This window comes from Syzygium oleosum, unplaced genomic scaffold (genome assembly GCF_021117445.2).
Source record: "Syzygium oleosum isolate NSW1041296 unplaced genomic scaffold, Sole_v2.1 Sole_v2.17, whole genome shotgun sequence".
Classification (NCBI taxonomy): domain Eukaryota; kingdom Viridiplantae; phylum Streptophyta; class Magnoliopsida; order Myrtales; family Myrtaceae; genus Syzygium; species Syzygium oleosum.
The window spans coordinates 3,104,599-3,119,573 of NW_026607501.1; the positions used below are offsets into that span (position 1 = coordinate 3,104,599).

Here is a 14,975-nt window from a genome sequence, read left to right on the forward strand (position 1 = left end):
GGGTGCTCTCTCGCGACCCGGGCACGAAAAAGTTTTGCGGATTTTTGAGATATTGAATTTTTTTTTTCTACAACACACACCCAACATTTCTTGTTTAATTAATTATTAATTATTAATTAGAGAGAGAGAGAGAGAGAGAGAGAGAGAGAGAGAGGTGGTCCAAAGCGGTTTTTGTCTTTGGAGCCTTTTAAATGCCGAAAAAGCAAACGTCTGTGTTTATCTACTCCTCCTTTACCTTTGGGAAAGAGTGGGTTTCCCTTCCCCCCAGTCGCCACCCGCAGCGCGTCGACAGCACGCGCTTCGTTTGCCCATTACCCCAACATTCCCATACCAAAAGCCATAGCTTTCTATCTCTCTCCTTTTAGCTTTTGATGGCACCATCAAAGCCGAAGGAAATCATATTTAATTATTTTCTCTTGATATATAATTTTTATTTCATGACAAATTAGGTCAACGAGATTTCGAGGACATATATGCTATGAGTAAACCTGTAAAAATGGATCGTACACCCGTTTCTTAACCCATATTTGATAGGCGAAGTTGCTATATGAGTTAATTATATTTAGTAAATAGATCATAAACAGGTTTAGAATGGTAAAGCCAAAAATAATGTGGGTGTTGAATGGATTCACAATTTACTTAGAGTATGACTCTCTTTCGCCTTCACTCGATCTCGCGCTCACTCGCTCCGTTCTCTCACGCTAGTTTGAATATGATTTTTCCGAAATTAAGTTAATTATGAAAGTATTTCGACAAATATGAATCGGGTCGGGTATGAACTGAGTATGAGTTATGTAATGTATGGGCCGCTAGTCTTGTAGTACATGATAATGAGTTAAAACGGGTTAAATGATTTTATTTGAGTCGAACTATTTTCAACCTGATGTGACCCATCGGCTTGGCGGGCCTTAAGCCATTAGAATTGAAATTTGAATTATTGGATAGGAGGGGGTGGGGTGCAGAACCCTGGAATGGGCGCGTGAGAGTGAGCCGCGACTTTTGGAAACAACGAGGGACAGCCAATAGAAAGAGAGAGATGGGGAAGCAGGAATTTTCTCGGACTCTGATTGGACAAAGCTTGGAGCCTATTTCTCTGTTTTTTTATTCTTTTTTTTTTTGCTCTTGTGGCCAATTTCAAGCCATCAATTCATTTATAATAGGGAAAAATCTATAAAAGAAATCCTAAAATTATATTCACCACGAAATATTTATCTTAATTTTTTTTGTGACATAAAAAATCTCAAACTATGCACCCTAAATTTTTCTTGTGACATCAAAAACCTCAAACAGCCAAAACGACATCGTTTTTGTTTCACTTAAGTTACGCAGGCGTCATATCAACACGGTTTACCTTTCGTCGTCCATTTAGGCAGATTTTTAATAGTGTTCGTCGACATAATTTTGACAGAGGGTAAATATGTCACGCGAGTACAAGTTTTGGATATTTAGTGTCACGTAAAAAAGTTTAGGGTAAATGTATCACCGTGAATATAATTTGAGGTTTTTTGCGGCTTTTTCATTTTATAATAATCACATTCACTACAATTGAAGTGGGCTTAGTTATTTCTAGCAAACCTATATTTTGATAAATGAAAATAGCTACTCTTGCTTAGTAAAGTATGCATATTGGGGTGAACTTTATCTATTAGAGATACACCTTAATTCATCAAGATTATTTTTATTATTAAAAAAACAATTTCAAATATGGAGGTAAAGTGTATAAATTTGTGGTGACTCTTTTTTCAAGTAAATGTAGCCCTGGATTTAGTACTCAATAAAGAAAAAAGTTGTCACCGGTAATACTAAATTATATTGCGCAACAAACGATGAAAGAAAAGTTTAAATTTATCAAGACATATTAATCATATTTACGAAGCACGGCTAGTATTTATTGAGAATTAGTTGCATTTACGACGGATAGGTGAAGTTTGCCACTATTTATCGTGAAAGTAACTCGTTCCGGTCAAATGCAAGTTGATCTTGTTAAACATAAGTAGTTCTCGATAAATGCAAGTCGTTGGTTAGTACAAGTTATCATTGGTAAACACGAGATATATTTTGTGTAAACACAATATATATTTCGTTTGTTGTAAAATTACATGCCATTAGAAAAAAAAAGCTACTTGCCATTACCAAATATAATTTCTTTTTGTCTCATTTGTTGCAAAAATAAAATAAAAGAAAAGAAAAACTCGACATTAGTATTGATGTCCCCAATGTAATGAGTAAAAAAGCTTATTTGAAATAATATTTGCTAATTCATACACTTTATCATAGATAAATCAGGTTTATAATTATCATGTTCTGGGTAAATGCAAGTTCTGGCAGATAGTTTTTTTTTTTTGAAGTTTTGTGTTTTAATTTTTTTTTCAATATTTTGGTTCTTCTTAATTTTTTTAACTTAATTTTTTGTGTTTTTAATTTTATTTTGTTATGTACTTTTGTCAATTGTTGTGCGATGTTCGATTAAAACATATTGCGAATCATGTGTTCGTTTACCACAAGATGAGATCTTCACTCTTTTCGAGACGCTTAGAAAATTAAAAAAAAAATTACACATTCGACAGTCACTTATTTAAAATAGGAAATTTATAATTTTCAAAGCACATTTTAACGAGGCTTAACAAGTGTCTAACGGACGCCCTTTAACCTATGAAATATATTATAAAACTCTACCAAAAATAAAGGATGCGATAGTCGGGGGTTCTAACAAAGGATGCGATAGAGAATTACACATTGTAATGGAGTCGCGTATCGAAACTCGAAGGAATGTAAGTGTGATTTCTCCGGGGCCGGACTTAGCTCGGGCCGAATCGGCTCGGGCTACATGATCCGGTCCGGCCTTTGTCCAGTGCTCCTCCGGCGGTCTCCATGAACTACAAGGTGATCATATTGAGAAGATCAGTGTCCATATAACTCCAGACAGCAAAGCGACGAGGCCTGAGAGATGCGCACACCGCATGAAACTCTCCGGCGAGCGGGTATTTCACGCCGGATTAGGATGGAGACCCGAGTTTAGAATGGCATTTCGAGCAAACCCAAAAAGCTCACGAGCAAAATAAGCATGTCCGAATCGAGTAAACTAAAACTGGGGGGAAGGATAATGCCAAAGACCAAGCATTCTTTACTACAGCTTCCCTCAAGATGAATGAACAGGGCTTGCACAATCTCTTCCTACAGACTACTTTTTTCCTTTCTGAAATTTCACACTACAGTAGTTTTCCTTTGCAAGCATACAATGCTACGAAGCAATCAAGCATATATACATGCCAAGAAGTTGGTTGAGAACGAGATTCAATCGACGCATCTCGGCGCAGAAAGCACCGATCAGTACACGACATCTAACAAGCCTACGTATGAGAGCACAATGATCTACAAAAATTGGCATTCGGAGTTGAAAGAACAAGAAAGGCACTGATGCCCAGTGGGTCTGAAAAGAGTTCAAGAATCATCGAAAGCATGCACACGGTTACAAAGTTGATGAAAGGACACTTGGAAACATCAGATATATGACCACCACAGTCAGACAGCAACCAGCCTTTGGAACAGTGCAGACAACACCAAAGCAAGTGCTGGTAAATATTCGATATTATTTCAGGAAAGAGGCGAAATGTTGCCGGATTTGCAATTGCAATAACACAATACAGATTAACTCGAATGAGGAACATTGATTTGCCACCTGATTGCTACACAAAGGAAAAAGAACTCCCATGTTCGGATAAAATCCTTCCTACCAAATTAATACTAACCAATACTAGAACTTGCCACACCCTACACTCAGCTTTACAGACCCCTTTCTTCTCTGGTGAAGTCTCTGTTAGAACAAATTGTACAGCTAAACTGATCCTCCCATCTATTCTGATTCTCACAACAGAGTCCAAGATCTACTGCCGCGCAACTTGTCCCTAGCTCGGCGCGACGGAGCTTGAGCCTACGACCGGCACTGCAGCAAAGTCCATTGTTGTTATGGCTTCCAACTCTTGAATTGCATCAACGGCACTAATCGAACTAGTCAAGTGAGGCCTGAGTACACCAACTGCTTCCTTGATCTTCAATTGCTACAGAACACATACATAATTAGACAGATATGATCCCAGTTCTTGGTTGAAAATAAAAAGTTGCGCCAGCTTCCTAAGTCAGAAGAAATTTTTGACTCACAATATATTCCAATGTCCGGCGAAAATCATCATTGGACCCTGCTGCCAAAGAAGCTCCAAGTGCCACATTCTTCTCATATAAAATTTGAGGACAAACAAAAGATCAGCCGTTGCACTCATTTATTACATTGAATACGATACAATTTGCTAGTTTCACCTGTACAGTGAAGCGTAGCTAATAACAAAAATTCCTTTCCAAATAATGCAGCATCATCACAATCACAAAAATATTAACTAGAAAATGCAACTTGACATAGCAAGGGCACATTTGACCAGATAAAAAGACATAGCAAGGGCATAAAGAAAATTAACTAGAAAATCACACGATTTTATAACATCTTTGGCAATTATATTTACATAAATTATTGTTCCTCAAATAGCATAAGTTTTGAGAAACTAAGTAAAGAAAGTAAGAAAATGGCACAAATGAAACAACGAGACACCAGAATACCAAGTTCATCCCAGTGTATACCAGCATTTAGGTTAGTTTAGCTGCTACACTAATAGACATGAAGAGTATCCTCCAAAACTCTTGACACTTGTATGGATTTTCCAAATCTGGCAGATTACATTTTTATCACTTGATTAGGAACATCGATTGATGTCAATTGTCATCAAATAATCCATTCAAAGGTGATTAATGCCATTACGTGATAACGTTAATTAATTTTCCTATCTATTCAATATTTTTTCAAAACACCCAACTAATTTCACCAACTTGTTTAGTTTTTATTTTTCCTACTCTCCATTGTACTCTTTATACATTCTCAGTTACTCATTTTGTACTATTTAATATTACAGTTAGCTGCATATATTGGAAAGAAAAAATTATTTCACAAAACCATAAAATAAGGCCAAATGTCCTTATGTTTTCACAAGCATATTATCCAATATATATGATTATAAAAGTGACAAAGGAGATAGGCCAATGGTGCATTTTGCCAAGTTTAAAAATCACTCCAATCGCTAAGCAATAGAGCAGATTAATGATATTGGTTTTGCTATCCCAAATGCAAACTGATAAATTACAAACATTGTACTCTGTAATGCTATAATATCCATGCTTAGTCAAAAATACCATTAACTAATAAGAAGGCTTTAATCAAGGACAATAAAAACCTATGAGTGAAATTCTGGTAGCTATACAAACATTGTATTCTGTAATGCTATGATATCCATGCTTAGTCAAATCACTGTTTTTTTTTTTTTTGGGCATCAAACTTTCTTAGACTAGCTTTGGAAACCTCTCAATTCAAGCATTTAATCGCACTTGTAGCTAAACTTCCTTAAAGTTAGAAGTTCTTCCTTTAGAATGAATTATGGTCCTCAATTAGTGCTCCAAACTTTGTGAAGTTCTTTTATAATCAAAATAAACACCATCACATGCAAAATAGATGATTTGAAACTCCAAATCAGACAAGATCAAGCATTTGACCCAATATGAGCTAAACTTTTTTAGGATCAGATCCGTAAGAATGAATTATATCCCTCAACTTGTGCTCCGAACTTCATGAAATTCTTTTAGGATCAAGATCAACACAATTACAAGTAAATTAGATAATAGAACTTTTTACTTTCCCTCCAAAAATTTGAAAATGAAAAAAACAACCTATACTTCTAGAGTTGCTAGATTTGAAGGTTAAGAAAAGTAAAAATCACTCCAACCAGAAACTTACCTGTTTACAACAGATCCAAAATTAAGCTATGCAATGTGAAGTTTCCATGGGCTACTCTAGAATTCATGTAAATTCTTTAGGAAAACAATGCGATAATATCGTACTATAGCAAAAAGGGAATGTAAGTTTCTATCTCCCAAAAGGAGGATAACTCAAAATTTTAAATTTATCAAATGTTTCACCTTCAAGAATTAACTATTCTGGTAGTACTTTTGTACCAAATATTTTGATAGGTTAAAAACTAGTCACATGCATGGTTTCTATTATATATGCACACAGTAAAAAGCTCAAAGAAAGGATATTCAACAAGATTCTTCATATGCACATCTTTGCAAAAATTATAAATAACCGAGCACTAATCTTAATAGCAAGCATAGCAAATCTTGATTTAAACATGTTTCGTAGTTATTTGACCAGGACTTATGAGATCCAAAAAGGACCTATCTCATTAGTCATAGGAGAGCAGTTAGACCTATCTCTTGGAGTTCAAGCCAACGACTTCCATAACACGAGAAATTATTTTCAAGTTTTGCATTTTTTTTCCACCAAAGAGAAAAGAACCCCCCGCAATTTATGGCATTCCACTTGTAAAATTAAAACCAACCTCCGTCATCAAGAGCTCACTTAACTACTCACTGAACTGGCTCAGAAATGTCATTACTTCACCCTCCATCTTCCTCATATGTACTCAGGACCAAACTAACAAGGCACTGTACTACAACTCCAAGTAATTTGCCCTTGGCAGCATATGAATAAAGAAATGCATACCTTCCTGGGTCTGCCCATGGGTCTTCCTGTGCTCCTCCTTGGTTGCGACGCCACCACTGGCCTCTTCCCTTTGCCGCTACCTGGCGGCCGCCCCCGCCTCTTCCCGAACACCGACAGCGCTTCGCCAGTGGAAGCCACAGAAGCAACGCCGCCAACATTCTTTCTAGGCCGGCCCCTGGGCTTTGGCCCATTCTGCTCGCCATTTGCCAGCACAGCCACCATACTCGGCTTCAGAGGGCGGCCCACCCGGCTCTTCACCAACCCACTCTTCGGCGGGCGCCCGCGGCCCCTCTTGGCCGGGACATGCCCGGGCAAAGGCACAGGGATGGGCGCAGGACCGCCGTCGGGGCCTTGCTTCGCCACCACAGGCTCGGCAGCCCCAGCGGGAGCCGCCGGCGCAGCAGCAAGCAGCCCCTCCAGCTTGGCCTTCGGGGGGCGGCCGCGGCGCCGCTTCGACTCCGAGCCCTCCGTTGGGGCCGGCAGGTTTGGAGCGGCGGCGGGGTCGCCAGATCCGGGGAGCTTGTACGATTTCTTGACCATGACGAGGTGGCCGCTGTTCTTGAGGCGCTTGAGGTGGTGGGTCAACAAGGCCGGGTGGGTGGTCGGCAGGTCGGTGTAGGTCTTCTCGATGAACTTGGCTATGGCCCTCTTGCTCGACCCGTCCCTCTCCTTCAGAGCTCCGATTGCCGCGTATATCATCTGCGCGAGCACAAGAAGGAAAAATCAAGAAATCCCCACCAACCCCACCCCGCGAAACAAAATCACTCACCCCACGCACAAAAATCAAGAACAGCCTCGCGAGAGAGAAAGGGAGCGAGAAAGAGAAGGAGAAGGAGAGAAACTTTCACTGACCTCAGCGTAAGGGGGTTGGCTGTGGGCAGGAGCGACGGCCGGAGTCGGGTTCGCGGCGACATGGGTCGAGTGGTTCTGAGCATCGCCCGCGGCTGCGGCGGCGGCGGCGGCGGACGCGGGGGCCTCCGGGGCGGCGGCGGCGGGGGCGGGCGGCGGCGGGGGGCGGCGGCGGGCGGCGGAGGGGGCGAAGGGGGGCGGTATGTAGGGCGGAGCGAGCGTTGGTGGATCCATGGATCCGACAGAGAGAGAGAGAGAGAGAATCGGAGAGGGAGTCAGAGAGACGTTGGGGTGGGGGGGGGGATGAGATTTTTTTTTTTTCTTTCGGACAGGGGAAGCGAGGGTTTCGCTTTTTCCCCCTTTTTTTTTTTTTTTTCCCTCCCGTTGTTGTGTCTCTTCGAGGAGGATAGATAGAGACGGAGATGGGCGATGGAAATCTGACCGTTGAGGGATGGCCGAGGATCGGGGCTGCGCGGATCGATGACGTGGCATTTGCTATTTTCTTGTCTTTTTCCGTTCCTTTTCATCTTCTTCCCGAGCCTGCAGCCCGCTGGATAATGATGATTAGTTTTGTAGTTTCCAGACGGAGTTTCCTCGCTTCAAATCCAAAATAAATTACTCAAAAAAAAATGTTCTTGTACAATCGATCGCTCGTATCTTTTGCAGAAACGAGATATAAATTATTAATAATTTCGAGCGATAGGAACGATCATTTTTTAGAAAGTTAATTTTCAAATCATTTATTTTTCACGAAATAAATGGAAGCTCGATTGATGGCTTGATTGGAATTGGTGAGCTAAAACCGATTAGTAAATTAAATTGGTAAAAAGATTGTAAACAAGTCAAGTTGAGATAATTATGATTGGTAATTATGCTAATAAAAATCAGAAGGTTATCATGAGAGCCGACAATTTGGTAACTGTCCATGTTAGGAAATTAATCGAATCCGAGTTCGTAATCTAAAACTAATCGGTAACTTAATTAGATAACATTTAATCAAATAGCTCATAATTAAAGTTCGTAATTTTATATAAGGTAAACTTATAATGTTGGTACACTTATCGGAAGAACATCTGGTAATTTATTGAAAAAATTGGTAATCTCCAAAAATCAAACAAATATTGAAAATTTCATTTTGGAGTCGTAAGTGAATCGAATAAGGGTTGGCAACTCTATGAAGGAAATGTTCCATTATTGTTCACTGATAATAGTGGAATTACTGGCATAGAGTCAAAAAGGGATTCTGACCCAGCACGATTGATTAAAGGCTCCAATAAAATATGCTTATAACAAATTCTTCAAATTCTTATGGGATATTATTTTCCTGGTAGAATCGGAAAACGTTAAGCAACCAAAAGCTAGTAGTCACCTAATCAGAGAGAAGTTGACAAATAACTCAAATAAGGTTGTTAATTTCGTATGAAAGTTAATAAATATAAAACTTTAGTAGGTCGTGCAGATAATAATCGATAGTTTTATAAGATTTTCTAATTTGTTGACAAACAATATAATGTACAAGCACTTACCAGTCATATATTTTATCCATTTGTTACTAATCCTTACAAAAATTTACCAACACTTAACATTTTTGTTTAACGAAACGATACAATTTTGCCTTTTAAGAAGGCTCTGAAAAAGTTCGCGCACGCATCGCTTGTTTAGAATTGAATTTAAATTCGTATGGACATTTATTTTATCGCAAAAGGAATTATCATGTATCTGGTGCAAATTAAAAAAATATATATCTTTCTTAGTCACTCCGAAAGCAAAAACAAAAAAAAAATTGCAACAAAAGCAAGTGATTTTGAGGTTGTTTTGAAGCTTGGATAGGCTAACTTTTTTCAATCTTGTTTAATGTTTGATAACACCTAAACATTAATACGGATAACGTCTATCGTTTTTATAAACCACAATGTAGGATCGACAATTTAGCACGTTTTAACCATATTAAAGGGCAAATCAAAAAATAAAACGAATTAACCGGAATTTGACATAGGTAAAATAATAGGAATTTATGCACTGAAAGTCCTAAAACTTGTTACGGAAGTGCAGTTAAGTCATAAAAATTGTAAAAATTGCAATAAAGTCCTAAAACTTGTCAAACTGATGCAATCGATTCCTTTTGTTAATTCTATCAAATTTAGCTAATGGAAAATGCTAACATGACTTTTTTTTAATACTTTTTCTCTCATACATGGCGATGTGGTGGTTAAAACATGAGATATAAGGCTAAAACAACCTCATTTGGGTCCAAATATGTTTTTTAATATAAATTTTATTTATATTAAATTAAAGCCCTTACCGCCTGGTTCTAATTCTTTTATTTTATAATTTTTATAATTTTAGCTTATTAAAAATTGTATTAAAATCATATTTGGATCAAAACGACGTCGCTTTAACCACGTCATCGCCATGTATAATAGAGAAAAAAAAACCACGTCAGCATTTTCCATCAGCCAAATTAGATGGAGTTAACAGAAGGACTTTACTGCACTAATTTGATAAGTTTTAGGGTTAATACCACGAAAAACCCTAAATTGATACACCAAAAAACTAATTTTTTGATCGCAAAAAATCCAAAATTGATGCACCTGTGACAAATTTACCTTGACTAATTTTTTTACCATAAAAAATCCCAAACTAGTACACTTGTAATAAATTTACCCTCTATTAAATTGGATTAATACTATCTGCAAAAAAAAATTAAATTAATACTACGAAAAATCACAAACTGGTAACTTGTGACAAATAAAGGGGTAAAACCAAACTGATACATCCGTCAATTACCACGTGTCATCCAACTCAGCAATTTGATGGTAAAATTTAACGGAAACTAGCGACGGGTAAATTTGTCATAGGTATACCGATTTTGGGTTTTTGGTGATAAAAAAATTAGTTTGTGATAAATTTATCACATGTGTACCTGTTTGAGGTTTTTCATGGTATTAACCTTAAGTTTTAAGACTTAACTGTACTTTCTGCAAAATTTTAGAATTTAATTACACTTTCATGATAAATTTTATGACTTTCACGTTTTCCTAAAAATTATATATTATATAGCATGACCGTCGGTCGTTATGATGATGGCGCAAGACCACAACAATCCAATTTCGGGATCCATCTTCGATAAAAATTGTCAATTTGCAACGCAATAATCATTTCTCTGTCCAAACTTAGGCGTGGGCCAACAAACTTATGACTAATCAAACAAGTAAATTCAACCAGTCGCAATAATAGCGACCACTATATTCAACCACCCAATTAAAACATTATCATAAAAATAAAATATTAGAAGATATTGCTCAAATAATTTAAATTTGATTCGTGAAGTCACTCAGGAGTTTACCCAAATCTATGGATCAACCCAAAATAAACAATTGGTGCATTCATGGGTGACCTAATTTTTTCCCTAGGATGGAAATAAACTGTGAACTATATCGATCGTCTTTGACCTGAGGCTTCGATTCGAATTTTGGCTAAGGTCATATAGCACGGACTGCTTTGTGTGCTCTGGTGGTTAAATGGTATATGTGAAATGCGAGGGCCGTCGTGATTGATAAAAGACTTAACGTACAATTGCACTCGATATCCTAACCATAATTAAAAATGAGTAATTCTTAGACATTTCGTGCCCGTTAAAATAGATTCAACTGCGTGGGCATTGAGGACCATATGACTTTGATGGATTAATCTCTACTGTCAAATCATACCCGGCGAAAGGTACGTCCAATCTAATTTTCAAATAATTTTACAACTAACTTGCCGTATTATCTTTTTCTGGAAATTTAGCAACATATAAGGCTCCGTTTGTTTCATAGAAAATAAATGATTTGAAAAATATTTTCCAAATAATGATCTCATATATTTCTCGACGTAATTAGCTAATTGAAAACATTTCCACATCGACAGAAATTTATATATAAACATTTTCATGGATGCCGAAAATATTTTCGTTTGTTAATTTTTGTAAGCATATAAGTGATAGTTTTAGGAAAATATATTTTTTTAATTATTCATTTTTCGCGAAACAAATGGATTCTAAGGGTGCGTTTATTTTATGAAAAATGAATGATTTGAAAAATATTTTTCTAAAAGTGATAGCTCGTCTCATTTACAAAAATGAATCGACGAAATAATATTTTTATCAATATTTTTATCGCCCATGAAAATATTTAAACATAAATTATTGTCGATAATGATAACATTTTTCATTGAGTAATTATTTCGATCGATTATCATTTTTAGGAAAATATTTTATTAATCATTCGTTTTCTGCCGGAACCCAGAAACTTTATTCATTCTCACCATTAAAGTCATAAAACAGTTAGGCTGCGAATGGTAACCATTCTGTTTCAGAAATCAATTTCTGGCCAGAAATTGATTTTTCTATTTCTGTTCCTAGAGGAGTTTCTTAGCAAAAAAACACGTTTGATAACGACACAAAATTTCTGTTCCAGAAACAAAAATTTGTTTGATAACGGCACAAAATTTCTTCTTCTCGGGTGGTTGGCGGGTAGTGGATGGTGGCGGGAGGAGGGCGGGCGGCGGCGGGAGACGGTGGCCGGCGGCGGGAGGCGAGCGGCGGCGGGAGAACGGTGGGAGATGGTGGGAGATGGTGGCCGATGGACGGCGGGTAATGGCCAATGGTGGTCGGCGGTGGGTGGCGGCCAAAAGAGGGCGACTAGCGGCTGGAGACGGTGGCCGGTGGACGGCGGCCCACGGCGGCCGGCGAGAGATCGTGGCCGGTGGACGGCGGGCGACGGCCCACGATAGCTGACGGTGGGAGGCAGGTGGCGGTGGGAGGAGGGCGGCCGGTGGTGGGAGATGGTGGCCGGTGGACGGCGGCTGGCGGTGGGAGGTGGGCGGCGGTGGTGAGAGGAGAGAGGCCGGGGGTGGGAGGCGGGTGGTGGCGAGAGACGATGGCCGGCCTACGGCGACCGGCGGTCGCCAGGTGGGCGGCCGGCCAAAGCGGGCGGCGGTGGCGAGAGGAGGAGGAGGTTTGGGGGTGGGAGGTGGGTGGCGGCGTAGGCCGCGGTAAAAGGAGGAGGTAGGCGGCGGCGGGAGACGGTGGCCGGTGGTGGCGGCTGGAGACAGTGGCCGACGGCGGCGGCCGGCAGTGGGTAGCGGCGGTCGGCGGGTGGCGGCGGTCGGCGAGTGGCGGCGATCAGCGGGTGGCGGCGGTCAGCGGGTGGCGGCAGCCGGCAATGCGCGGCGGGTGAGCGACCGGCTAATAGTGAGGGAAAGTGATGAGAAGAACAAAAAAATTTTGTTTCTCATTTCTGTTCCAGAAATAGAGAAGAAAAAAATTTTAACTTATGATTTCTGTTCCAAACCTATTTCTGGAACAAAAATTTGTTCCAGAAATAGAAATTGGAATTTCGTTACCAAACAGATTTCTGTTCCAAACCTATTTCTGGAATAGAAATAGAGAAACAGAATGGTTACCATTCGCAGCCTTAGCAACGAACATAAGAATTTGAAGATCTGTTCGCCCGGGTTCTTTACAATGGAAAACCACCATCGATATTTCAAAAAATTATAGGTGAACTTACATCATACTGCAAGACCTTTTTGAAATTCATATGTTTTAGGTTGCAAAAAGTCAAAGTGCTCTGGCCGTTTTTAACAAAAAAGTCAAAACTCAGACGTAAAAGCGACTTCCAACGGACTCTTATTTTATATTAGGATTTTTGTTAGTAAACACTTGAATAAAAGAACGATTGTTATTGTAACGATTTAGCAAGGGTATTTTTATTTCACGAAAAATAAATAATTTTAAAAATATTTTTTTAAAAATGATCTTTCGTAATACTTACAAAAATGTTTAGACGTAATTTATTGTTGATAACGAAAATATTTTTAGTATAATTATTTCAATCGATATAAACGATTATTTAAGAAAACGTTTTTCATATTATTCATTTGAGAGACAAATGGATTTTAAATTTTCAAATAAGAAAGTAGCATATATTATAGGGGGATATGTTCACTTCTAAAACTTGTCATAAAAGTGCAATTGAGTCCTAAAACTTACAAAATGTGCAATCGAATCCTAAAACTGTCAAATTTGTTTAATCGAGTCCTAAAGTTAATACCGTCTAATTTACTAATGGAAAGTGCTGACGTGGCACTGATGTGTTTTATTTTATTAATTTTCTTGAGACATGTGGCGTCCAACAAGCATAGCGTCAGAAAAAGTTAAAAAATATAAATTAAACTAGAAAAAGCTAAAAGTAAAAAAAAAAAGAAAACATAGAGCAGCCATAACATGCAGGCTGTGGTTACCGCCACACCCACAGGGAAGGGTTGGTGGAGGTCGCCTGGGCCTTCCCGAAGCCTGACGACCCTCGCCAGCCTCGGGTGAGGTCCCGCCAGTCCCCGGTGAGGGCCTGCAGCCCCCGATCTGGGGGAGGGTGCAACCCTTGCCGGCCCTCCCCCAGATCGGGGGTTGTAGGCCCTCGCCGGGGCCTCACTTGGGGCCGACGAGGGTCGTCGGGCTTCAGGAAGACCCAAGCGACTTCCGCCGGCCTTTCCGGGCGGCTGTGGCGGCAGCCACCGACAAGGGCTTGGCCACCGCCACGGTCGTTGGTTGTGGGTTTTCTTTTCTTTTTATTTTTTATAGCTTTTTCTAATTTAATTCGTATTTTTCAATTTTTTCTGATGTGGCACTTGTTGGACGCAAGAAAATTAATAAAACAAGACACGTCAGCGTCATATTAGCATTTTCCGTCAGTAAATTAGACGGTGTTAATTTTAGAACCCGATTGAATCAATTTGACAAGTTTTAGGACTCGATTACGCCTTTTGCAAGTTTTAGGACTCAATTGCACTTTTGTGATAAGTTTTAGGACTTCTAGTGTACATATCCCTATATTAGGGGGTGTAAGGGAACCGGACCAACCCGGAAATTGGATCGGACTGGACTGAATTGGCCGGTTCTGCACTGTTCCAGTTCCAAATTTTTGGAACCTGGAATAATCAGTTTGGTTCCCTGTTCCAGGTGCAGAACCGAACAGCCCAAGCTGGACTATATGCTTTTTTATTTTATTTTAAAATTTCCATTTTCTTTTAAAAAGTAAAGAAAAAAAAATTGCCAAAATCCTAAATCGGGCCGGTTCAATCCGAGAACCGGACTAACCCGGGAACCAGACCAGTTCTAGAGTGGAATCGGCCCATCGCCCCTAATCTATACATGGTCAACTGGTCGTTAATCATGATTAGCAGCTCCTTTACGCAAACACAGAAACCAAAAAGTAAATGAGAGAAAAAAGAAGTGGCGTTTGTGAAGTCCAGCAAGCTGGAAGCGCGTATCGGCTGTAGTACAGCGCAGGAGCGCAGAGGATGATAAAGCACGAACCTTTGATCGATCCCGGGATTGCGACTGCCAAAAAACACCGATCCTTTGACCAGTATCCGAATGCAATCGGAACCCCACGAAGCCACTCGCTTGCCCGAACCCGACCGAACCTCAAAGGCCTCGCCTTTATTATTAATCTCCACGACATTCACCATTTTGCAGCACGAC

The 14,975-nt window shown here is 39.5% G+C and overlaps 1 protein-coding gene across 1 annotated transcript; it reads right to left on the reverse strand.

Moving 5' to 3' along the window:
* Window positions 1-3,570: 3,570 nt before the first annotated feature.
* Window positions 3,571-7,699, reverse strand: LOC115676596 (histone H1). The gene is made up of 4 exons (XM_030599544.2): window positions 7,454-7,699; window positions 6,602-7,300; window positions 4,159-4,227; window positions 3,571-4,058 (listed from the first exon to the last, which is right to left on the reverse strand). Exons 1-4 carry the CDS (start codon window positions 7,682-7,684, stop codon window positions 3,906-3,908), a joined length of 1,152 nt encoding a protein of 383 aa, XP_030455404.2. The 5' UTR covers window positions 7,685-7,699; the 3' UTR covers window positions 3,571-3,905.
* Between the last annotated feature and the right edge of the window lie 7,276 nt (window positions 7,700-14,975).

Excerpts from the sequence above, each read along its gene's own strand:
- LOC115676596 (XM_030599544.2), bottom strand. The coding sequence starts at position 7,684 with ATGGATCCACCAACGCTCGCTCCGCCCTACATACCGCCCCCCTTCGCC. Across the intron at positions 4,228-6,601 it reads CCATGGGCAGACCCAGGAAG|AATGTGGCACTTGGAGCTTC; the intron begins GTATGCATTTCT and ends TTATATGAGAAG. Across the intron at positions 4,059-4,158 it reads GCCGGACATTGGAATATATT|CAATTGAAGATCAAGGAAGC; the intron begins GTGAGTCAAAAA and ends TGTGTTCTGTAG.